At 37.8% G+C, this 26,337-nt stretch overlaps 1 protein-coding gene across 2 annotated transcripts in view; it reads left to right on the forward strand.

The window, feature by feature from the left end:
* The window catches only part of SNX24 (sorting nexin 24), an 86,716-nt gene that overhangs the window by 27,239 nt on the left and 33,140 nt on the right, over window positions 1-26,337 (forward strand). For both annotated transcript variants that reach the window (XM_064735395.1, XM_064735397.1), the window contains exons 2-3: window positions 16,213-16,296; window positions 22,977-23,081. In XM_064735395.1, the coding sequence (XP_064591465.1) occupies window positions 16,213-16,296; window positions 22,977-23,081 (189 nt within the window). The remainder of the gene's footprint in view (window positions 1-16,212; window positions 16,297-22,976; window positions 23,082-26,337) is intronic.

Consider the following 26,337-nt stretch of genomic DNA (forward strand, 5'->3'; position numbering starts at 1 on the left):
AGTTGTCCTCATCTGGAACATTTAAAACAGGTTTCTTGAGACTGGCATGAAACTTGGTTAAGAATAGCCAAGCATAACCACCCTAAATTACATGCATTCCCTGTTTTCTCAGACATCAGATCATACCTCTACCTTTTCTTTATATTGTCAATTATTTGGTGCTTTGTGTTGCGTACAGGGTGCTCATCTGCCATTATAAATTTGTAAGGAGCGCAGTGAAATGCAAAGTATGTGATGCTAAGTCACCAATTGTTACTCTGCTAGCATTTCAGTTAATTTACTGTGAATTATGAACTATTGCTATGAAAGAGACGCTGCTGGACGGCTCTGTGTCAGCTGATGTTTATTTTAAATAAGAAAATTATTTTGAGTTTATTTCTAATTTATCTTATGAAGTCACTCAGAACCAGTAGTGTGTGTCTTGCAAATGAAAAATGTCATTTTTTTCTGATACAAAAACCACCAGTCTTAGTGTGCATACAATAATGTTAAGAAAAAAAATGATGTCATGCTGTAGCTGTTAAGCAGGATTTTGGTAACATTGTGACCAGGATATTATCCACTTTTTTGGGGGTAGAAAGGGAAGTGATTGACTTGTGGAGGAGGTCATTTCACAGCAGGAAGATACTCTATATCTTATAGTAGTCTTATATCTTATCTATATAGTCTTTTATGTCTGGACTCAAATCTTGAAAATTATTCAAGTTCTCTAGAAACTAGCTAGAGAGCTTTAGGGATCTCCTTCAACTTAGCCCCTGCCTGTGCTTTAGAATACTTTATAGGTTTAGACCAATCTAATGTAATTGTCTCCTTTTTTTTACTTAGTTCCTTATACTGGCAAGTGAGATTAGATGTCTCGTAGCCCAATACAACATCTCCAAATACTGTAACCTCCAGAACTCATTGAAACCCCCCCCAAAAGATGGTATAAAATGCTACTTTGCATTGTTCACAGTCCCATTCTGGAGCTGATATTTGTAAGATTCTTTCTAGAGCTGTGTCTGCTGTAGTTTTGAAATACACTTGCAATTATATTGTATGACCCAGTGATAAAAAAGATTAAAACTCATTTGTGGTAAGAGATGGTTGTGTGGTTGCCCCAAATATATAGCGATTTTCCATTCTATTCTTTTTCTCTCTGTTTTATTGTACATAATAAAGTAAGCAAGTAAGCACATAACCTGGTTTGTTTGGGGTTTTTTTGTTTTGGTTTGGCTTTTTTTTTTTAATTTACAGATTTTGCAGTGTTTCTGTCACTTCAACTTCTTGTTCCTTATTAAGACTTCAGAGATACAAACCAGTAGCTCAGTAATTGCTTTCTTGAATCTGCCTTTAATAATTACATTTAGTAAAGCTGTATCGAAAATTAGAAAGGCAGAGACTAATGGAAAACTAGATTTTTCACTGAATTAGAAAGCAAGACAATCCATATATTGACAACATTTCAAGTTGAAACAGATCAGGAAAACTGTTTTGGACTGTCTGTGCAAAGAGGCAAACACAGGCCTGATGTGCAGTGGCATCTGCATTTTATACCAGCAGAGAAACTATAAGAGATTTCATGTAAATAGGTGTCTTGAAGAGGGGACAGTAGAAATCTGGTTTGGAAGTCACCTGAGGTTTTTTTAGTCAGAGAACCTTTTTCTTCGCATTAACAAAAGTCTAGAAAGTGCTAACTTTTCACTGATTAAAATACCTTATGGGCAAGGTGGGAAAAGAGGAAACATAGATCCATAGATGTTGTTTTAGATCTAAGGAAGAATATTTGTTGAGGGTAGTATGACAGCACTGTGAGTCAGCTTGTATGAAGGGGGTAGAGGAGAGGAGGTATTGTATCAGCATTTAGTCAGTAGTGGGACTTTTCATTAAAAATTTATGGCATTTGAATTCCCAGTTTAAGAATGAAAAATGGGAATTCAAATGGGAAAGCATGAAAACTCTTTTCAGGTTTCTATCCCTGATATGCTAATATTTTAAATGCCTCATATTACAAGGAGGCAGGGGATTGCGTGATTGATTGATCGATTGATTGATTGATGTATTAAGCTCAATGTGTTCATTAATTACTAGGTGTTTTGTATTACCTCAAAATTTAAAAAATGCCCCAAAACCTAAACAACTTTGAAATGTATATAGATCTGAGTGTAAAAAGATCATTTCATGGTTGTGTATTGTTAGTGGGATGTAAAATCTTGTGCTTACAAAGATTTGTTTTTTCCTGGTTTTTTTAACTGATTCTGTCTCTTAAAAGCTTTCCTTTTTCATTTTGTAACTGAGCCGGTTTTAGTTGATAGAGGTTATTTGAGTATCTTTGGGTCTTTTGTAGCATATTGAGATTGTTCTTTGCTTCAGTTATCTGCTAAACAGACACTGGGCCTAAAAATTGGTTGAAACTTTCAGTATTTTTGGAGACCCTTATTTTTAACCAACAGTACAATTCCTCTTTCACGCTGCACATTAAATAATAGTTTACTTTGACAGCATAATGCTTTCTTCTGCTGCATTTTAGAATGCATATGCAGAATTAGGCACATTTTCCATGTGTGGTTTGGATTGGTGTGCAGCATAGATCTTGTTATTTTTATTACACTGTGGATCAGTTTTGATAAACATGAACATAGAGTTTTTATTATGTAAATTTTCACAGTTTATTCCATGTTAAACTCATTTAACTGCAAAATGTTGCTGAATTTTCAATTTTTACTATGTCTCATTGAACATAAGTTGATGGTTTGCACGTTTCTGACTGTAGAAGAGGCTTCTTCAGCTAGAAACTTCACCTTAAGTCCTAATCACATAGCATAGGATTAAATAGTAACTTTCATTGTTATGCATGTATATTAATCAGTGTGTAATTTTAAGTTAATTATTAGTAACTCTTGGTAATCTGATAGACTTCAGCACTAATCCAGCAACTTTTATGACGTATGGAAAGCTCCTGTTGTTGCTAGTGTTAGAGGCAGTGTACTGTACTGTATGGTGATAGCAGCAGTGAAGCCACTGTTAGATCACCAGCAACCTGACACATTTCACTTCTGTTTGTAGAACCCATAAAAACTAATATTTTCCTTGTTTGGAATGGAAAAAATAAATGTACAAGAAAGCACTTTAGAAGTCACAGAGGAAATGGAAGGAACCAGAAAGGTGAGGCATGCTTGAGATTCCTTCCTGTGTCACTGGAATTTCCATAAGAGCAAACAAGTATTCTTTGTAATTTGGAAGGAATTTGTCAGTTTTAAATAAATTGCTGGTTTGATAGTAACTTTTGGACCTACAGTTTGGTTTTTTTCTGTAGCTGGTGAGAAAGATGAAAGACTCTTAAAAAGAGAAATAGCATGAAGCTAATGGGAATATCTGTCATTTTCATCCCATTCACCTTCTTCAAAATATTGCAACAGGATCTTCAGAGAAACTTTGCAAACCTAAAGAGCAAATTGCTGGTTGATAACAAAAACAAAAAAAACCCTGTAAAATTTGTGACAGTTGTGAATGTATAGCTGGGTCTTCTCAGTGTCTTCCAAAAACATGAGCATAGAAAAAGAAGCAATTTTTTTCATCTTTCTTCTTTTCCTCCTGCCTTGGAAGGAGCTTTCATAGGATCATAGGGTCATTTGGGTTGGCAGGGGCCCATGGAGGTCCAGGCACACCCCCACCACCCCTGTTCCACTCAGGGCCAATGCAGATCAGATTCCACAGGGTCATGTCCTATCATGTTTTGGCTTTCTCCGCTACTTCTCTGGGCCTCAGCTCCAGTGTTTATCTAATATACACTTTCCAATGAAACTATTAAATAAACCAGATTTGGCACTATGTCTGGTCTTATTTTTCCAGAAAAACTGAGTGATCTTTGCATGCAGTAATTTTTCATTGGTTCTTTAAAAAGAACAGATAGAAGATTTGATAGAAAATGTTTTCAGTGGAAAGAAAGATGTGGGAATAGAGTTATAACAGAATATCCTAATATAATAGAAAGATAGGCATTTAGGGCTTGGACTTCTAACTTCAGGCCTCTGAATTGTGCCCAATCTGAATGGTCTAAGTAGGTTTTTCTAAGAACAAGCATGAAATAAGTTGTTCAGCATTGCAGAAGCACTTGGATTTTCGATCTAAAGTTTCCAGAGTTACCATGATGTTACTGTTTGCCGTACTTTCTGTATGTGTGGTTTTCCTTGTTAAATGTTTTTTTTTAGTTCTTACATGGAAGGACCCCATAAAGACATTGTCCTTTGTTCATTTGTTCCCGCCACAGCTGGTCATGCATGCTGAGCCAAATGGATACTCAGTGGGGAAAAGGAGTGTGTGACTGAGTGCTGCAAGCAGCTATGTGCAGCAGTGTGGCTTGCATTGTGTGAAAAGCTTAAATGGCACTGTGAGCATTTAAATTCACAACCCTTGTTTCTTAGCAGTTTACTTCTTTTACTTCTTTCATCCCTGAGCTGGTAATTGGGAATTAAGGGAAGGGAAAGGAATATATTGTTTGTATAGGTACCACCCCAGACATACGCTGATGTCGACCTTTGAGGTCCCCAGTACAGACCTCTTGACTAAGAGACACTTGGGTTTTTGTCATCCAGCTGCCCCACCAGCTGTGCAGGGAGGGAGAGGAGTACCATCTGTTACCAGTGGGTTTTCAGAGCAAGCAGCTGCAGTGACATACACCTCTGATTCATACACAGTGGAATTGTGCATTCCCTTTAAAAATACAGGAGTAGGAGTATTTCAGACTACAAGCCCCTTATGCTGCCCTTCCTTGGCCACCTTATTTTAACAGTATGGTGTTCTCAGGTGTTGTTTCCCTGTGCCATAGATTCCTGTCCAGCATCTCTTACACAAAACTTTAAAATGTCCTCCAATTACTTTTCTACTTCCTAACATTATAGCTGCTCCTGGATAGAAAAGTGTTCTGTAGGTCTGAAATTTATCCTAACTTTGTAGAGAAGCCATGAGCTTTCAATCAGGTCGGACATGCTGTGAAAATAACAGAGCACCAGCAGTGCCTATCCTGTTGGAAAAACTACATTATGAACATACTCAGTGCAAAGTTTTGTTAGTAGTTAGGCAGTTTTCCAGAAATTTATGACTTGGCCAAATTTTCCTCCCAGATGTCTTCCTGGTCTTCTTGTCTACATCTTGGAGAAATTTAAGTGAAGCAGTTTGGTTTTTGTTTTGGATTGGGTTTTGGGGTTTTGATTGGGTTTTTTGGCATGGATAATGTAAAATGTATTTTTCTTTAAATATGTGTTTGGACTGTCTCGGCTGTAACTTTCTAAAAATATTTTCTGTCTGAATCACATACCTGATACAGAAAATCTAAGCCCAAAAATTGAAGGTTGGCAAAACTATAAGTAACCGAGAACAGTCTTGTAATGGAAAATATTAGATTATTCTAATTGCTCCTGGCTCTGCCATTGAATTCTATAATAATGCATTTTATTAAATTACTTCCATCTCAGTCCTCTTCAGATGTTACTGAGATTGTAAAAAGAAAAATAACATCAGTGTGTCTGAGCTGCAGCATGAAACAGGAGGGTGAGGAATTAGTTGATGCAAGATGAATGTCCCCCTTCATTACCCCTTTAGAATTCTTACCCATGTAAAACATGCAGGTGAAAGAAAAGGTAAGTAGGGACAGAGGCTGTACAGAAAGATGAGTATTTTCTTGCTGAGGTAGTTGGAGATGACTTCTCAGTCACATGTAGGATGCATCTTTTTTTGTCCTATAAATAGAAAAGTGACACTTAATCTACATATGTGGAAGTATCCAACTTTTGCGCAAGTAAGAACTTAGAGTTAGCAAGGCATTTGCATGCCTTCTGCAGGGGCACACTGCAGTTTCCTAATAGAGCCTTTGTAACAGAAAAAATATTAGAAAAAGTTATTTATGGCAGCATTTTGTGTGAATAAAAATGACAGAAATTTTTCTATTCAGTATAAAAGGTAAAACCAGGAAAATTACAAGATTCAAAGGTTTGGATAGGTGAGTAAAGTTTTTGCTGAGTACCTAATAAAGCAAGAAGAAAATTTGAAGCCTCAGAACGAACTAAGGAGTGATACCCGTGACAGTATCAGGTTGTACTAAAATGAGTGTATGGATTCTGTTTCCTCATAATACTGTTTTTATGTAGATACTAGCTTTTGTTACCAAAGTGTTCAAGTCAAGTTAGTTTTTTGGTAGTGTGTGCTGGGCTGTGTCTTCTATTTTTGTCTTCATTGAGGAAAAGGCAGTTGAGGATTTTTAGGCCTGTAAATAGTGCTGTTTGATGCTTTGAGTTAACATTTGAGGAGGCTGCCACATTGTATTATCGTTGCAACAGACAGCAGTTAAAAACAGCACAATTTTCAGTCATCCACATCCTGTTGCTTTTTTTGCAGTATGTATGCTTTTTTAAACATATTTCATGCATCAGACTCAATTTCTAACTTATTTAAAATCTCTCAGAAATGTGCTGGATACATAAAACCTTATTATCTGGCTGAATACTTGTGCAGGCATGTAATTAGCTGATATTTGCCTCACCGTTTCCAAGTGATTGGGAGGTCAGTTGCAAAATAATATAATATTCACTGAATAAAATTTTCGTGTCTTTGAAATATAAATACATGACTGTACAACCGGTGTTCTTGGATAGCTTCAATCTTGTATCGCAAAATTACTAATGGGATACTTTTATAATATATATTATGGTGGATATTGTTTGTATTAGTATTTCTACTGCCTTTGAAGCTATAGAATCTGTTGACACAATTGTACCAAAAGTAGTTCCCATGGTTGGTTTAGATGTTGCCTTTTCTCAGACATGGCTGTTTGAGTCAAAATCTGTGCTGCCGTAGCTCTTCTGCTAATGTCAATGTAGTTCTCTGTTTGAAGTGTCTTTGATTTACGTATTTGCTGTTGTAAGCAAAGGAGGTTGAGAAATATTTGTTTCTCTTGCATGTGTTATTTTTTTATATTCAAGTAACATCCATACCCTGCTCTGTACTTCATGCTCACCTGCTCCCTTTTGTGGTGTGCCTGCACCTTGCTGACTACAGTCCCCATAGACATGCTTTGAACAGACCTTCTTGTCACTGAGCTTTGTCCAAACTTTACAATGGGTTCTGCAGAGTGTGCTGCCCATGCTGCTGCTACTGTTAATGCTGTCACCAGTCCCTGAGCCAGTTTGAATCTGGCTCAGGAATATTTGTATTCACTGTGTCCAAGAAGCCAACTATATAAGTACTGTGTTAGTCACGGTGTGTAAATTTAGAAGCTCAAAACCTTAAATCTCAATTCAGGTGCAATATTTTATTATTTTTGAGCACTGTTTGTGGTAGCTGCTGTTGCATTTTCTTCAGTAGTTGTGCAGAGTTTGTCACTTCTCTCTACCTTCCTTGCGCATGAAGAAGCATTTGATTTTCTGCATCTTGATAACCGCATCCTGGTAACCTGTTTTAGGTCTTGTCTCAGTCACAGCAGGCTTAGTCCAGAAACAAAACTGTCTTATGTCTATTTCAGCTTGTTTCTTTGTCCCACTTTGAATTGCCATTCCAAAGAGATTGACCTGGCAAGGGAAACCTTTGTTGAGCAGGATGGCATTCTTTAATAAATTGATGCAGTGACTTGTCTCTCCAGGAATGAGTGCTAATGTTTGAAACAGTGTTGTTAGTTGTGTGTAAGAGTAATACAGGTGGCAGGCAATTGCAGACGTGATGAGGTTTCCATTTTGGAAGACAGGCCAGTGCCAATTTAGTTGAAGTTTGGATGATTTAACTCAGTCAAAGTAAGTGCCTGAAGGTATTCCAAGAATCCTGACTGCTTATCTTCTTATTAACAGAATAAAATAACCCATTTTGGGTCTGAAAATATGATAATCACAGTATTTAAATGTAATACATGAAGGATATTTGCTAAGTTGCACAGACATTTAGAAAAACAACCTCCTTTGACTACTGCTCTTAAAAATTTGCCTGGATGAACTACTTATGTGATAAAGAGGAGCAGAGACTTCTCAGATGGATTACTGTGGAAATCCTAATAAGAAATGTTGCAAAGTGGATATACATTATATTTTTCCCCTGGTTTTTAATCATCATGATGAATGCGGAGCTGACTTTAATAGCTTGTGTGTGTGGTATCTTGACTAAATCCTGTTGGATTTCGAATCCATTTGTGTTTTGTTAGTCACCAGGAGAGAAAAAGACTAAATTCACGTACTATGGTAGATATACCAAGGGAAACGAGACAGTGGGAAGTCAGTTCCTTTGAAATGCTTATTACCCTGATGCTTGTATATATTTTTATGTGTTCTATGGCACCATTTACATTTCTGTTTGTAAACAAAATATCTGTGCTTTGGAGGCATTAGGTCACCCAGGTGCATTCTCTCCAGACAGCAAATTCAAGTTATTCAAACAGAATAACACAGACTCAATGTTTCTAGGAAAAAACTTAATGTTGTGTCTAACCTCTCACAAAAAGGAGCTTCTTGCTGCTAGTTGGCTGCAATGTGAGGGTACTTTCATTGTGGTTAGGAATTGCATCCTGCTTTGGGAAGTGAGAGGATTCATTACAGACTCTCCAGAGAAAATAGCAAAGGATTTTGTGACAAAATAGAAGATTCCTTGTATTTTATCCAACTTAGATTTAATCCTTTTCTTGTAAGTTTACTTCTGGCATCAGTTATTTTTTGCAGTATTCAAACATTTTATCCCAATTTACTGTTTCTAGTGGAAAGCTAATATTTTCCATAAAGAGGCTCATAGTTTTTCTATTAGTAGATTATCTATGATAAGAGGCATTGAGATGATCCAGATGAGAAAATAGAGCAGATTAGGCTAATTTTATTTTTTGTCTGCATAACTATAGGCTTTAGCATGGGTTATAAACTTTTTCCTTTTTCAGTGATCAACACATTTTCTCTAAAGTCTGACTGTAAGGAAGTTAGCCAAATGTGTAACCACAGTGACAATGCGATTTTGAAAGGATGTCTGTTGTCTATGTAACAGTTGTCCTCTGCAGGGGGACCAATAAAGAAAAATGCCAAAAACAAATCAGATCTTGTAGCATCTTGGTTTGGTTACAAATTAGATTTCCATAGCCAGTGTATCATTGGCAAGGGGTAGGTTTTTTATTTTAGAAAGCCAAGTAAGTTATTTTTCAGGAAATGACAGAGAGGTTCCTATGGGATTTTATGAACCATGTGTTTGGAAAAGATTGGTTTAAAGAGAGTTGAAAAAATCAGAAAACTACTTACTCTTACATGTCAGCTACTCTTTCATTCAACAGTGACAGCTCCGCAGAAGCCTCCCTCGAGCTTCCCATGTTATAAGAATTACAAAACTGTCTGACTGGGTTGCAGTATAAATTGTTTTTCTATCTCTTCCTCCAAACCCTAAGAAATATGACACCTCTAAAAGGCCATCTTCAGGAAGAATATCCCTGAATCCTATGCATGCCTTTTGTACATTATTCCTACTAACACTGCCATTTTACAACTGGAGGAACCTCATACTGCAAAAGAGTGTAGGGGAAGTGTAAGGAAATAATCCTTAACTATTTTCTATTATTGGTGGAAAATATGAGCTGCACACTGGAAAGTTCCTGAAGAGACTGTAATCTGATTTAGGTAGATACTGGTACCATTTAAACTGATAACTGTTTGGGAAGAGAGAAATTTTTTAAATAAACAATTGTGAAGGTTGTATAAATTGGTAAGGAGGCATTTGAATTAGGAGTCACATTCATAAGAATAAGTGATTTTTCTTACCTACACATCTTTTTATTTAGTTATTCTTTTTAGCAATGAAAGCCCAAGTTAGATTGCAGTAACATGAAATTTAACAGAAGGAGTCAGTGAAACAGCAGACTTGTTCTCTTATGTCACAGTAGAAAATCTATTTTTATATGTTAAAAGCAGTAAGGCTGTTTTCCCAGGCCAGAATGGGTCATGGAACTGCTTCACACAGGCTGGAGCTGTTGGGAATACTCTCTGGAAATCCCACAGTGAACATTTCACTTCTCTGTCATGATTTTTCTCCCTAACAAACTCTGGACAAAGCAGTGTCATAATTGGATAATACCAAGCTTTCATTTCCATAGTCAATAAAACTGTGTATTTTTTTCCTTGTGCTGTAACTTAATATTGTATATTATACTTGGGACTAAGTGCAACATCTGATTTCATATAACAGACATGACAGTGCTAAGGGTGAGGGAAGGGACTCTGAGTTTAACCCAACTTTTGAGCTGATTTAAGGTGAGATAAGCAAATCGTGTAACTGATAATGCAGTGGGTCCGAGTCTCATTGGGGCCCCTCAGTAGAAGTGAAATGTGTATTGAGCAGAGCTGTACTGCTGGAGGGCAAGGTGCAGGCGCAAGGAGCACCTGCCCTGGCGAGCAGGGAGGTGGAAGAAGCTGTGAGGACCAGTGCCCAAATGTCTGTGCCAGCTGAGTTGCCCCACTGCAGCTCTGGCACTCTGCCTGCTCTCATAGCCATCAGGAAAAGGTTCAGCATGTGTGAGGATGATACCAGGAAATGTGGAGGACTCTTAGCTCTGTGCCTGTTCATGCTTCCTCCCAAGACTCTCGATTCCTTAGGCATTTACTCTTCCTTTGCTGCCTCTGGCAGACATTCTCATCTCTTCTTTGGGGCCCAAAGCAAAACCACATGGAGCAAACTGGTCTCGTTGGGGCTATACTGCTTTCTTCTTTACTGCGCCCCAACAAGTTCCCCAGTTCTGCAGCAGAAAAGGGACTCTTTCCTTACGGGCAGACTGCAGGAGCTTATGTAAGGGCTGCTTGTGCAGAAGAGCAATTTCTGAAGAGAGGAGTCAACAGATGTGACTATAAGCAACCCACCCAAGGAACAGAAGGCCTTAAGTCTCAGTAACTTGAAATGGTGGCAATAACCAAAGTAAACACTGGGTGCTAGACAAAGAAGAACTAGAACTGGGGGGAATATGTTTGGAGAGCCAAAGGGACATTTCCTTTGCCTCATGCCTCTGTGGCCCATGTCAGCCTCCATGCCCTTGAGCTGCCCTGTGCCCGCTGCAGAGCTGATTTTTGCTGCCCTGCTTTCCAAAAGATGAAGTCAGAATAAGTTAATGTGTTTTCATTTGGGGAATAGTGAGATTCAGTTTTATCAAGGCTACTCTGAAGTTTGAGTTGGCTCTGAATACTGTCCTCGTCTCCGCCTCTGCTGTAGAAGGCATTCAGAAGTATGGAGCATTGCCATGAGACACTGACACTCCCAAGAGGCAGAACTGCTGTTGCAGCTACATGCAGTTACCACAACCACCCAGATGCTCTTGCTGATCATGTAAAATATTGTTTTCCCCTGAAACAGTAGGATGGAAATAGGCTTAAAGTTATCTTTTGATCTGTACTGTTTTCTGCAGTCTTCTAGTCGTAGTTGTTGCACAACCCTGACAAAAAATGTGCCATTGTCTGAGCGATAATGAAACACTAAACACGTGGAAATCCTATTAGTGTTTCATGGACCGTAGCTGTCATTTCATTTGCTCTGGAATTCCTTCCATATGGCCATGGCAAAGGTTTAAGGTTGAGTTTTCTTGACACTTTGAATGCATTAGCTGTTCCTCAGACAAAAGTCTGTCAAGTATACTGAAGCATCTGAAGGGATGTATTTATTTCTGTAAGTAATATATTAAATAGAATTAGGGTCAGTAAGCTTGGTCTTGAGAGATAAAAACATGACACTAGAATTTTGTGGAGTCTTCTTCCTGGTGAATGTTAGACAAATATATCTGGTTTTTGTAAATTTATCTTTTTCTGCTTCTGTTCTTTGTATCTCCTTATTCTAAATGACACTGCCCCAATTCTCTTTTGCAACTATAATTTTTCAAAAGTATTGCAATTCACTTTTTCATGTATCAGTATGCACAATGTGTTAGGATTAATTTACCATAATAGTAAACTATATAGCCGGCATAATTTCTATGAGTGAATGTGACAGTCATCTGTGTATTTCTTGTGTAATAGAAGACCAAACTGAGATGTTATTACATTTGTTAGTTTTCATCCCTACTCATGGTCACATTTATCATTCTTGCCTGCATTTTTTTGTTAAATTGATCATTGCATGATTTTTTGAGATTAAGTTATAGGAACTGCATATTTTTGCATCAGATTACCAGATAAAATATGTCCTTTTGTATCCAGTATACATATGTGACATAGGTAAGAGCTGACGGGAGGCAGTGTCAGTGTTACCCACAATACATGACATGCACTTGTGGGCACCATGGGCAGTTTTTGTACATCTTATTAGTTCCTGTTTTCTTCCTTTTGTGCTTTCTATCTTCAAAATTCCCAGTGATACAGTACCAATTTATTGCCCGTATATAATCCAGTTTAGTTGCTATGTGGCACTGTCAAGCTTCTGCAACAAGAAGAGAAACGTGTATGTTCTTGAAAGTATCTTAGAAGGACCATTAGTTTAGAGGTTTGGTAATGATCAGAAACAGATGAATTCAGTAAAATGGCAAAAATCAGGGATGGTTGCTAACAATAAGAAAAGAAAATGGTTTCCAGGATCTGAATGTAATCCATATAATTGGAACAAAGTGAAGAGGGGAAAAAAATTATGTGTAAATTTGTTTTGTACTCAGACCTGAAAGTTTTTACTATTTTATTAACAAAGACCTTAGGAATTCTTTTTTTGAAAATTTCATCACAAATCTGGTTATGAGTTACGGTGGCAGAGCTGCAATTCTGCCAGTTTAAGAAATCAGCATTATTCATACTGATATCCAATGCAGAGATTTTTGCCCCATACATTGCTAATGTGTGTTAACGTCTGTTGGAAAAATGCTTTTAATGGCTAATGATCTTGTAGCTATGTGCAGACATCACTGATAACTATTGTGGCAGCAACCAAGAACAGTGAGATGTTTTTAGTTTCAAAGTACTCTTGGAGTTTTCTAATTGGTGTCTTAAAATCTGTGGTCCCTTGTGTCCTAGTCAGGATGAACTGCAAATTGATCAGGGAAGTGTAATTTCTGGTATTCCAATGGCTATGGGAAAAGTATTTTGCTTGTCTAATTCAGAGATTAATTCTTGCATTTTTCATTTAAGTATCTTTCACTTATAAAAAGTCATATATCTTTTGAGAGTTATCTGTTCAAGGAACATGTACATTTTTACTAGAAAAGTAATTTCCTAGCACTGTTGCAATTTTTCCCCCATACTTCTTCCGTCTTTATTTTGGCACGTTCATCTGTGTTCACCAGTTTCCTTATATTGTTTTTCTGCCAGGGCCTGCAATTGCACAGTTAAATTTGTGCGAGGTTTGCTTATAGCTATTTTGTATCCATTAAGAGATCCTATCTTTCTCTCAGATTAATGTATTTTTTATTTTTCACACAAAGCCATGTCATTTTATGAAACAGTGGCACAGAAACTAATTCGTATGGTTTTTAATTTGCTCTTGTGAATTGTGATCTGGTAAATAGTGACGAGGCAAACCTGGAATTTATTCAGTCTAAGTTAAATCATGTAATCATGCAAGTTTATAAATACAATTGTGTTATTTCTTGCATTTCTGCTTTACAAGTTACTTTGTAAATCAGTTTAATATTTAGATTTAAATTAGATGAAAACATTTCTGGTTGTCCACTTATTTATCACAAATTTCTTTATATTTCCAAAGTCTAGGTGCCACAATGAGTAGATTAGAAACATCATTTGTACAGTTTTGTTTTCAGTGATACTCAACTTCAAGCATAGCAGTTGCTGTTGCTTTTGTAAATTTTAGGTGTCTTTTAAAGCTGGATCTGAGGCCTCTGGATAGTGGGGGGCAAGTTAAAGCCTTTACACTGGTGCAAGGAGTTGAGGGCGTAAGGGTGGCAGTGTCTGTATTTTGAAATAACATTACTTTTCAGGAGAAGCTATGCTTCCTTCTTTCACCTTCTGTGAAAGTAACTGTCAAATACATTGTTCAATGTCATTACATTAGCAAAAATTATGAAACTGTTATTAAAAGAGAAGGAAGAATAAATGTAGCATAGTTTTTGGTGTTCTGAAACCATTTATGTAGTTCCTTAACCCATGATGAAACACAGAACAAAATAGATACATGCTTTGAAAACAAGGTCCACATAGGGATTTATATTTCATTTCACATAATCCACTCTTCTCCTTTATGAAAAATGAGTTTTTAGATTTCAGAGGGACAGATATTTCTCTGAAGACACACGAATGAATAAAATCAAAATGGAACTTCACGTGCCAGGCTGTGATTCACAAGAAAGTTACCTGCCAAGGGAGTGGTTGTAGCTGAGGGAGGAGCCCCTTAGACTTCTCCAAATTGTTTGGCAAATCCTGTAGCCAACAGAAGTGCAAAAGTTAAAGTGGTGAGTGGGCCTTAGCTGACTGATGTGTAAGTGGGTGTTATAAAGTTCCTCGTAATTCCCAGAGATTTAAAAATCAAGTAAATACAAAACTGTTGCAACACCTTAGCTAGAGACCCATGATCACTTTTCATTTAACTGCTTTCATATTTTGTTACCTATTCTTTCTAACAAGTTATCCTTAAAACTCCTTTGTTCTTGTGCAATCCAAAACAAATTGTTCCTTGCAGAACTATTTCTTTTATGTAGTAGGTAGAATATGAAATGTAAATAATATTTTCCTCTCATTTAATTGATATGTTAAGACTTAACTAAAGAAAAATTTCTCCATTGATTTTCCTTTGCATATGATTCTCTTTACAACTCTGAACCTAAAGTTGTAGGAGTGCCTTGGATTTTTTTCATGTGAGGAGGAAAATTGTATAGCCGCTGGCTGTCCTTCCAAAGTAATCCAAATAGAAGGAGGATGGGGGGTAGGAAATCAATGCACCCAAATAAGATCATCTGCTTGTACTGTTAGGACACAGACATAGTCCTATTCAAAGATGTAGCACAGGTTATTACAGCAACCCAAATGAATTTTGGTAATGTAAATATTACTGTGGTCCTATCCATACTTCATTCAAACAAAGGTAAAAGCATTTCAGTCTGGATTAAATAAAATGCTGTCTGTTTTTAATGTTGTTTGGCTAGCCAGTGAAAACCATAGCATTTTGACCTGTTTGTAAGGCAGGTTCTAGTGGACAATAGGAAGTGTTTATCCAGTATGGTATGTCAGTGTTTGCTCTGATCAATGCTGGCTGGGCATGTTGTGACAGAAACCCCTTTTTTCTGCATTCAGGCATAAACACTGTTTGCAAATTTATTTCAAAGAACATTTTATTTGGCTAAGTTTTGGGTCTTGATGTGATCATCTGTGCTGAACATTGTTTCTCATTGTCCTGAAAATAATTATTTCCAGCATTTTCTGGGCAAATCAGAAAACAAAGAACTCCTAGATAGAACAGGCACCTTTTCTGTATTAATTCTCTGCTGATTTTGTCTTCATTTAATAGACCATATTTTCTTGAGTACCTCGAAATATTTCTCGTCACTTGCCCTCAAAACTGACCTGCTGACCTGAGAATGAAGAAAATGTCATGTTAGTGACTACTAATTAGTGGATCCAGAGAGTTGCTTCTCCTGGCCTTTCAACCTTCCACAGGCAGCAACAAAAGCTGTCACATGTATCATACAAAGAAAACAAGCATTTGCCATGTGTGCGTTTTGTTTTGTTTTTTCATAGAGCGTACATAGCACAAGTTCAATTGAGACTAGAGGTGAATTTGTAGGTTAGGAGGAAATTAGCCTAGAATATAGTGTTTGCATTTATTTCTCTATTTCCATGCATAACATAATGCATATATTGCCCAGCTCTTATTGGACATGTGTGAATGTATTAGTACACTGCATTGTAAGAAGGGAAAAGAATTAAACCCCTCCCTGTTTTCTTTTTTTCTGTCCCTACCAATTTCTCCCTGGTTTTTTTTTTTTTCTGTCCTTACCTTTATTTTTTTATTTTGATTAGTTCAAAGTGTATTGCGTCTTTCTGAAAGGAGATATTTTAATGCTTAGTTTTTAATATAATGCACATAGTCCATGCTTAAGCTGTTTTTTATATGTTTGTTGAAAGAACAGGTTAACAGAAGATTCAGCCGTATTTACCGTTCATCAGTGTTGTACTTCTGCAACTCATGAGGCACATTGAGTTTTTTGGGACTACTTAGAAGAATGACTGTGGTAAAATGTGCAGTCACAGCCATGTCACTGAACTGTTTTGTGCAAGTAACATTACCCTCTTTTTTATTATTTATGATTTTCAGGTCTTTAAAATAGAAGTGCTGGTGAGTGGAAGGAAGCATTTTGTGGAGAAGAGGTATAGTGAATTCCATGCACTTCATAAGAAGGTACTGATCTTTTACTTTATAATATGTTGCTTTGTTTTGCCTCGCTGATGTTTTCCTCTCTCTTGTAATTGTGGTTTTCCTCTCTCATGTACATGGTTTATCATAAATACATCCTGTGATTCATGCCTCTGGAAATTAATTCCTAACTAAATCAATTTCTTCTTTGTTTTGTAGAAGGGAATGATGATTTCTCACATTTACTAAGTCTCTTTTTCTTTTTGATTATTGTTTACATGCTGTATGGCTAAAATACTGTCTGTAGTATGTTTTTGTCTTCTTGTAAAGTCACAAAATAAATCCCATGCCAACCACAAATAGAGTGGTTTTTTCCCAGTTAGGCAAATAATTTGTTAGATCTATACATTTTGTTACTAACCTGCCATATGTAAAGATGAGGAAACAACTTTTGTACTTGAGAAAACCAGATACGAAAGTGACCGAGTAAAGCATCTCAATTAATGTAACATAAAATAAATGCTAAGCTTGTCTACTGAATCATCTCAGTAACATATAGAAGGGAGCTCGGTGCTTTCAAGGCTGGTTTTCCACTAATACTTCTGTAAATTGCTTTGACCATTGTTTGTTAAAGTAAGAATTTTTCTCTCCAAGCTGAACTGAAAGACTTCTGTGCAGCTGAAAGGTGTGGGTTTTTTTTTTTTTCTCTACTTTATGGAGACCAGGTATTGTGAAGGAGAATTCTGGAGGAGCATTGCAGCCCATTACCAGCAGTGGGACTGTCCTGAAGAGCTTCAGTCCTAGGATCTGGGTCAACTAAATGTTTCTTGGTTTGTAGGTCTGAGTGGCAGTGGAGTGTGGGCACAATCAGCTACTTTGTCTGATGCTTCTTGCCTTCATTGTGGATGAGCTTCCTCTGCAAACAACAGAGATCAGCATGGGTATTTACAGCCCCTGCCAGTGCAACTTCAGAGGAGTTTTCTTCCACTATTACGTTTGCTGGTGGTCCTGAATTAGCTCAGGAAAGAAGCATTAACCTGAGGATGATTTTGCCAGGCTTGTAAGGTGTATAAGTTTAAGCAAACTTGTCTGAGCAAAGGGCAACTATTGACCCATCAAAATCTAAAGGCAAGACCCATTTGTTTTGCTGCACCATAATTAAGATGTGCTAGTGCTTCTTGACTATTTGCTTCTTGCCTCAGTAGTGGTGTCATCTGCCATTTATTAATATACTCATTTCCTTGTTTATTGTTTTACTAGAGATATGTCTCAGATATTGTCATTCTTGTGTTCCTATTAAATGTGAAACCAAATAAGCAACAGTGTCAGAAACAGTAAAATAGCTCATTCACCCACCACTAAGCTTTGTGATATATGAGTGCTTTGTTTTACAGATGAAAATAATTCTGCAGTTGAAGGTAAAGCAGATGAATAGAGTTTATACAGTGAAATAGGCTAGGGCACATTAAGGGGCAAAAATCAGGATTTATATTCTTAAAATGTGCCCTCTCCAAGTAGGCAGTATTGTTAGAATAGTATAGTACTGTATAATGTAATGTAGTACAGAATTAGAATTAGAAATATGATTGAATATTTTCAGTTGGAAAAGATGTACAGTTATATAGTTGAACTGCCTAAGCAATGCAGGGATGACCAGAAATTACAGCATTATATTAAGGGCATTGTTCAAATGTCCCTGACAGGCTTGGGACATCCACCACCTCTTAAGGATCTTCTTTCAGTGTTTGATCATTCTCTTGGTGAAGAAGTGTTCACTCTGAACCTCACCTGGCACAGCTATGAGCCATTCCCACATGTCCTGTTACTGAATCCCAGGGAGAAATGCCGAGCACCTCCGGCTCCACTTCCCCTCCTCAGGAAGTAATGACATCATCCCTCATCATACTTTTCTCCAAACTAAGCACACTCAGTATCCTCAGTCACTTGGCATCTATCTGCTGAGCACCTGCAGGTGGGTCCTTTGCAAGCAGAGGAGAAGAAAAGCCAACACCAATGCTGGATATGGAAAAGGGAGAAGAAAGCCTGTGGTTGTGGGCAGAAGCCTTTTCTAGGCTGCTCACCATCTGGGCAGCTGTGCAGCTGTTCCTTCACAGGGGCAGGACTTTTTGATTCCCCTTCTTGGGCTCCTGCTATGGCAGGGTATGACTCTGGAGACCAGCACCAAATTGTGACTCCAGGCAAGAGGAGAGATTTGGATGCCGCCATAGAAAGGCTGCCCCAGGCGTTGCAGGCTGGTAGGAGAGCAGAGCCCAGGGACATGGAGCAGAAGGTACAGAGAAGAGGAAACAGGCCTGGGATGATGAGCAGTGGGTCATGGGCTGGGTCTGGAGACTCCGATCTCGGAACAGGATCAGCTGGGCAGTGCTTGCATGTAGAGGAGCAATGATACAGTACCTGACACAAGTAGAAGGAGCCATCAGGATTAACATTCCATCCTACCTGGCAAAAAAGCAAAAAGGAGCGAGGACAGAATCTATACTGTTAATAACACTGAGACTTTCCCCGTAGATTGTGCATTTATTTTATTTCAAGAGTTTGGGCTGGGAGCTGCTAAGGGCTGACACATACCACTAGTCCTGTTTTAGCCATGTTCCAAGGCGCCTTCCAACATCACTGATATGGTGCTGGCTCTTGTTTGCTGGAGAGGCCTTGGGGGTCTCTTTCCCTTCTCTTTAGGAGTTGCTGTGACCCTTCATGGGAGCATTTACTGTGCCATTTGGAAGTGGCAGACCTGGGCACAGCCTTCCCTGACTCAGCCAGGAACCCTTCTTGCTCTGTAGAATGGCAATGGTGGCAATGGGAGCCAAGGGGTGACTGCCAGGATCCCCACCAGCAGCAGTGGAGGAGGTGGCCCTTCTACTGCTGCATTGCCCAGCAGCACACACACACACACACACACACTGCTGCACGAATGTCACTATGCAGTTTTGGAGGGACACCGCCAGCATCCAGCCCAGCAGCTCTGCATTCATCCTGTGTTTGGTTGGGATGGTTGGGGTGGTGTCTTCCACCATGGCTCATCCAACACTGTTGCCAAATGTCTCCATCCCATGATGGATCCGTGGTTGCAGTGTCTGCAGGAACATACCATGGTTCTGAAAGCAGTTCAATGAGCGCACGGAGGCTGGTTGCCACCCACAGGACACCTGAGCACTCCTTCTTGAAGCCCACCTTTGTGGTGCTCCAGGATGATGGATGTCCCAGAGCCACACCACCTGGTGGTGACTCATGTCATAGGGGGTGTGGTGACATGCTCCAAGCAGTCATCATCCGCTGAAATGATTGCAAGACTGACAGTATCCTCCTCTTGCAGAGGGAGTACTTGGGCTTGTCCACGCCCATCGCAGGATGGACATAAAGCAGAACTGGTGGAGGATCCACATCACATAACTGGCATTCTCCATCTAGCCAGAGAGATGGGACAGCTGGTCTAACTTCACTGTAATTTCTGGAGCTGCACAATTACTCCACGTAAAAGCTGTGGATGACCGCAGTCTCACTCAGATTTGTCTTCTTGTACACCATTTTCACTGCAATAACTCCTTTTGCAGAGATTCTTATAGAACCAGAAAAACCATAAATGATGCCCCCTTTCTCTCTCTGCAGAAATAGCAGCAAATAAACAAATCTGAAAACCAGATATTCTAACCAGGCACTTTGCATCACATTTCACTTTGTTTTGTTTTCTTATTCACTTGCTATTTCTGTTACTCTGCAAAGGAATAGAGACTTTTTCTTATTTGTTCCCTGCACAGATGCAAAACATAGATCATATTTTTGCAACAATATATGTTTCCAATAAGTCTTACTTTTTGAAGTTGTAAAATTTTGGTTGGTATTGTTGAACAGCTCATACTCTGAACCTTAGTGCTTTCAGTGTTACAAAAATGCTAGAGAAGGTATTTGCATCAGTTTGCTATCAGCATGCCAATATGGTCTTTATTCTCCTCTCTTCCCCTTTAATTTGAAATGTATGTTTTATTCTAAATTCCTGCGAGTACATGGCAATTGGAAAGGTGTCTTTAGACTTGCTGCATATTCTAGGTGCCCTTAATGTAGGAGAGGTCTGTAGATAGGAGAAACAAAGTTTCTGTAGAGAACGCCTGTGGTAGAAAATGGATGTAGAGGCTGATGAGGAGATTGTGCCTTTTGCTGGAGAACCATGTGCCTCACTGGCATTGTGGGGAGGAAGGAAGGCTGTTGCTCTTAGAAGACATTATTCATTCATCAGAATGCCAATCAATGTTTTGATTAATTATATTTTTTAAACAAAGCTGTTTCCAAGAATGCATCTGGATTTCTGTTTTGGGTTCAGTCTTTCATAGATTCCAGTTGTATAAGAAAGTAAAGCCCCACTTCCTGTGTAATCTGGCTGTAGTGGAAAAGGTTTAAAATATTTTCAAGACTCCCATGTTACACCAGGAGTACAATTTATACTTTTCACAGAAACGACCCACAGATGCTGGCTTCTATGAAATAGCTGGCATAGACCATTATGCTTTGCCTTGATTATGAACAACATACCTTGCCTGTCAGGCTATGCACCATACCCGTTACAGTATTATATATGTCTGAACAGAAGTTTTATTATTCTCATTTGGAAAGTTTTTTAGCAAGAATTAAATTATTTCTAGGGGTATAACATAATTTAAAATACAACCATTTGTTCATATTTATCCCCAAATATCTTTTTATAATTCTTTCCCCATATGTTAATAAATATTGGTAGTTCTTTTTAAATATAATTGTCCTAGAAGGTCACAATGTTAAAACTATTGCAGTGAAATTTGCAAAAATCTGAAATGTAAAACATCCTTTTTTTGCAAGCTGTCTATAATTTTAGAATATCTAGTGTATACTCTACATCATATTATCTTTTCATAATTGGGCAAATAACCCTTTACTTGATCATGTTCATCATCTTTAGGTCTTGCAGAAAATAGAGACTACAGCATGTCAATAGGCATTAGGTCAGTGTTACAGACAGGAAGGTACTGTGGGCAGTAATAGTCCTCAGAGAAATGTGTTTTGTTTTGTGTTGGAACAAGTCTGAAGCAAGACAGCTAATGCATACATAGTTTTGCTTAATATTCCTTGACATTGTTATAATTATTTATAGCAATATATATGACTGGATTATTGTAAGCATAAGAAAATGGGCTTTTAGTATATCTTTTGTATATCTGTGTAATGTTGGCTTTATACTTACAACCAGTATCTATGCCAGCACATTAAATAGTTGGGATTTGAATGTTTTATATGTAACAGGGCCACAGAGCACCAGGGGATTGTTAATCACCAGCTGAGTTACCAGCCACAGAGTATTTATCTTGTAAGCAGCTAAGTCTTGGTGGACGCTTGTATAGTTTCAGATTTGTCTGCACTCATCTGGCATGTTCTTCTCATTTGTTGCTTGCTTGCAGGTGCTGTCATAGTTCACAACAGCAGTGACTGTAGTTTCTTCAACATCCCCAATCAATTTAGAAGGAAAAATGGGGGGTTGTATTCTGTTTTTAAGATCAGTTAGTAAACGTAGCTGGGTTTGGAGTTTTATTTTCAAGTTGTTTTTCTCACTTCACATTTAATTGTAATTTAGCACTGTTAAGAAATAAGGAAGTTGCAAAATGTTTCCAGAGCAATTGAGATTTCCCGGCTGCAGCTTCGATACTTGTGATTGCAGAGATGTTGATACGTTGCCACTGCTTTTTCCTATAGTGACATCCCAGCAAGCTAACAGATGAAATGTAAATTCTCAGTCTCCCATGGGTATGCATGTCAAAGTCAATTTTGAGTTTCTTTCCTTGCAGTCTTTGCTTCAGATTTACTCAGAGGCAGTATTCAACAGAAAGAATGCCACCTTCTATTAAAATGCAACAGAGTTTATTTCAGTTATTATTTTTGCTCTGTAGTTTTGAGTAAAACATTAATATTTTTTGATTTTAAAAAAATGTGTTGCTCCAGCAAGGGGACTTTTAGTGTTGTCAGGTTGCATGTTTTTGTCTTTGTATATACTATCATATGTATACATATATAAATATATATATGTGTGTGTGTGTGTGTTTGTGTGTGTATAGATCTATATAGATACATGTTATGTATAGATCTATGTAGATACATGTGTAAGGTTTCCTGTGGGAATCTTTAGAGGAATAGTTATGGAGCTGTCTTTGAAATATAATCAGGGACAATCTTGCAGTTTCTCTGTGTAAGATATTAAACACAGACTGTCAGTCTCTTGGTACACTTTGAGAGCATCAATATTTTTGTCTTGATTGCCAACTCTCTAGAGAAATGGTTTGCACGCCTCCTTGTACTTTTCACACCTGTTTATAATTGCCTAAGTCTCGAACTAAAAGCCATTATCGTGTGTTCACTGCACTTAGCAAGGCAATTTCTGGTTATGTTATGGTAATGTTGTGAGGTATTGTCCCAGGTAGACTAATGGGAAAATCTAATTTCAAATATTCTCATGTAGTGGTTGCCATTTCATTATTAGTCACAAAAAATTGTTAGTAGGGTTCCTCTTTACTATCCAGGGCAACTGGAAGTAAAGATTTTTAACCGCATTCTGTAGGTATGACAGCTGTTATTATTTCAGGGAGATGATTGTAAGTAACTTCATTTCCATGCTGTTGTCCTTAATACATAGGTTTTTATGCTCTTTTTTTTTTCTTTTTCTTTCTTTCTGTCTTTCTTTCTCGCAGCTCAAGAAGTTCATAAGAACACCAGAGATCCCTTCAAAGCACGTGAGAAACTGGGTCCCCAAAGTCCTGGAGCAGCGACGACAAGGCTTGGAGTTGTACTTGCAGGTGTGTCTCCTTGCAGCCTGCTGAGAGTAAAAGCAGCATCCATTTCCACAGCATTAGAAAGTAGGAAGTGTGGCATGTTACTGATAGGCAGTTTTAGAAGTGGGAAGTAATCTGTATACTTACCAGCAGCAGTGATTTCTGTTCACTTAGCAGAACTACAAGCTAGAAATCCAGACTGTTTTGCTTTTTTTTTCCTGATTTTTCCAAAGGCTGCTCATTGACTTTGGTGAACCTTAATTTTCTTCTGCCTAAAATGGGGAAAATAATGTTATTCTTTCCAAAGTTGTTCTGTCTATACCAATCAAAAATGTTGCAGAAAAACTATGAGGCTTTAGTTAGCTCACCTCTATTTTGACAGACTAGGGAAGCATCAGCTCATTAAATTCATATCACTCTGCTGTACATGCCTGTATATGAATTGTTCCTCTAGGTGAAATAGGCACCTGTCATCTCATATTAATCTCAGTTGGTTTGGACATTTGCTTTAAGTCCTAGGATCTACCTAGATGGGTCATGATTTTGATAAAGACAATAAAAGGAGTCTTCAGGAATGATGCAATTGTATAGACGTCTAAATATATCAGGAATAAATCCATTCATTTTTAATACCTGGAATTTCTGTTGTCACCGTGATTGCTTTAAAAAATGTCCTGCGGTGTACATTCACAGCTGTTTCTCTGGTGGCAAAACTAGATGAAGGTATTCCTCTAAACATGTTCCCAATTCACTGCACTTTCAGCTACAGTAATCCAAGTGCTGTTTTACTGAAGGGGTTGATAGAAATAATGTGTCAAAACATAATTGTTTTGGGATGAAGGCAAGAATAAGAGTCTTCTATTTTTACTCACACTTGCCTCTTTACTCACACTGGTTTTTCTGGTTTCCATACAACTTTCTTTTGGACATAATCACTACCAAGGCACATGTACCAGTTAGTCTTAAGCAGATGATTTCATTAAAAAGGTAGAGAGGTAATCTGGTTATTACTTTTAATTGCTGATAAACTGTAAAAGAACATCTCCCCCTACTGGAAGAGTTAGTCAATTCTTGTTCTTTTGCAGTCTTGCCCATTGAATTAACTCTTCCTCTATTCTATTGCTGTTGGCTGTCATAGGAACATGCAGTGGTTTAGGTTGGAAGGGACTGCTGGGCATCATTTGTTTAAAAACATGACAAGCCTCTAAGTTATATGCATACCAATGTGTATACTAATTTAAACAAGAAGAAAAGTTGTTAATGCTTTTGTCATAGTAATTAATTTCTGTGCCCACTAGTAGAACGCAGAATTAATCATCAGTAAAATTTTAACATTTAAGATAATTAGAGCCTGGTTCTAGACAATAAAAATTTCGTAATTAGGCACTTCAGTTATGAGACATCTTTTAATAGTTCTAAGCATTTGTCAAAGCACAGTGTAGAAATATATTACAATTTCAGAAAATGTGATCAGTTTTTTATTTAACACCATTTATGTAAAATATTGCAAACATGTTTTCAGGTGGTACTACTGACGGTTTATCTGTAGGAGTTGTTTGGCTACTACTGTCACTAGGCAGTGGTGGTGCTTGTAGCCAGACATTTGTGCAGCAGATAAAGTTTTACGAAGACATGCCAGTCATTAATTGTTTTGTATAAAGCCAGCCAGAACCATATGCAAATACTGAGCTATTACATAGATGTAATGTTCAATGAATTCATACCATGCAGATGGTCATCGAATGCAGACCTGTACCTGACAAGGTCTATCCATATTGGGTTCTTAAGATATTTTCAACTAAATCGTTGTCTGTAATTAAATGCAGATAAAAATATTGACATGAAATGAGGGTAGTAGAATCATTCTCTACTAAGTAATAAAGAAAGCAAGACATTCCTCTGTCTAAGATGGAAGGTGCTGCAGTTGCCAGGACCTTGTTACTTTTTGTGACCTTTTCATGATGAAACCACCCTTTTAAATGCTTTCAGCACAAGTTGTTTGTTTCTTGGAGTGGATGGACAGGAGCTCAGAAACATTTCATTATATCTTTCTGAAGAGCAGCAAAATTACAAATAAATGAAGTATTATTAAATTGTGAGCTACAAAGAATATTTATTTATTTATTATTTTTTAATGTATCAGTAGCCACTGGCAGCTAATTGTCATAAGACTGCTTATTTTACTTCTGTTTTTGAAAGGTTGCGTCAGAACGTTTTCTTGTTATAGTAGACCAATTTTAATAGAATTTTGAAAGAATGATTTATCTACACTATTTTTAAGTAAGACTTTCATATTTTACAAGTTTGACTGGAATGTGCTACTATTGTTTTTTATACTGTGAAACAATTGACTAGAGCACTAATATGCTTAGTAATTCAACTGCATGTTTAATAATATTTACAGAGTCCTTGTGAATACTGAGAACAATCAACTGACTGACAAGAGGAAAGAAGGATTATGTTTAATTTATTAATGAGGAAACAGATGCAAAGATAAGTGAATGACAGATTGTGGCCCCAAACATTAAAGCAAAGTAGTATGAAGAAATAAGCTATTACTACTCTGTTTATCATGGTAAATGTCTCTGTGCATGAGCTTAAACTACAGCACAAAGCACTTAAGCTGGGCTGATTTAGTCTTTGCTAAACAAGAAAAACACAGAATCAGAGAATAAACTGAATTGGAAGGGACTCACAAGGATCATCGAGTCCAAGTCCTGGCCCTGCACAGCAGAGCCCCAAGAGTCACCCTATGTGCCCAAGAGCACTTGGTCCAAACACTTCTTGAGCTCTGTCAGGCTGGTGCTGTGACCACTGCCCTGCGGAGCCTGTTCAGTGCCCAGCCACCCTATGGATGAAGAACTTTTCCTGATATCAAACTTAAATCTCCTTTGATACAAATTCAGACCATTCTCTGGAGTCCTGTCACTGGTCACCACAAAGAGATCAGTGCCTACCCCTCCTCTTCCCCTCCTAAGGATGTTGAAAATGATGCCTCCCCTTGGTCTCCTCTGAATCTCAAAACACCTGTTACTGTCAGTAGAAGAGTACTTAACCAGCTTTTACTGCCTTGTAGTGGCCATTGACTAAGTAACTTTATAGTTACTTACTTGTATATCTGAGCTTGTAGCTTGCAGTACAGCAGAGATGAGAATCCTTGTGGTTTTGATTTTGAAGTTGTAAAATAAATCACTGGGTTACACTATTGCTCACAAAAATCTGTCTTGATAGTAGTTTTAGTACGCAGTAAGATTTGGACTTCATATTTATTTATGGTTAG

This window comes from Zonotrichia leucophrys, chromosome Z (genome assembly GCF_028769735.1).
Source record: "Zonotrichia leucophrys gambelii isolate GWCS_2022_RI chromosome Z, RI_Zleu_2.0, whole genome shotgun sequence".
NCBI classification, from domain to species: domain Eukaryota; kingdom Metazoa; phylum Chordata; class Aves; order Passeriformes; family Passerellidae; genus Zonotrichia; species Zonotrichia leucophrys.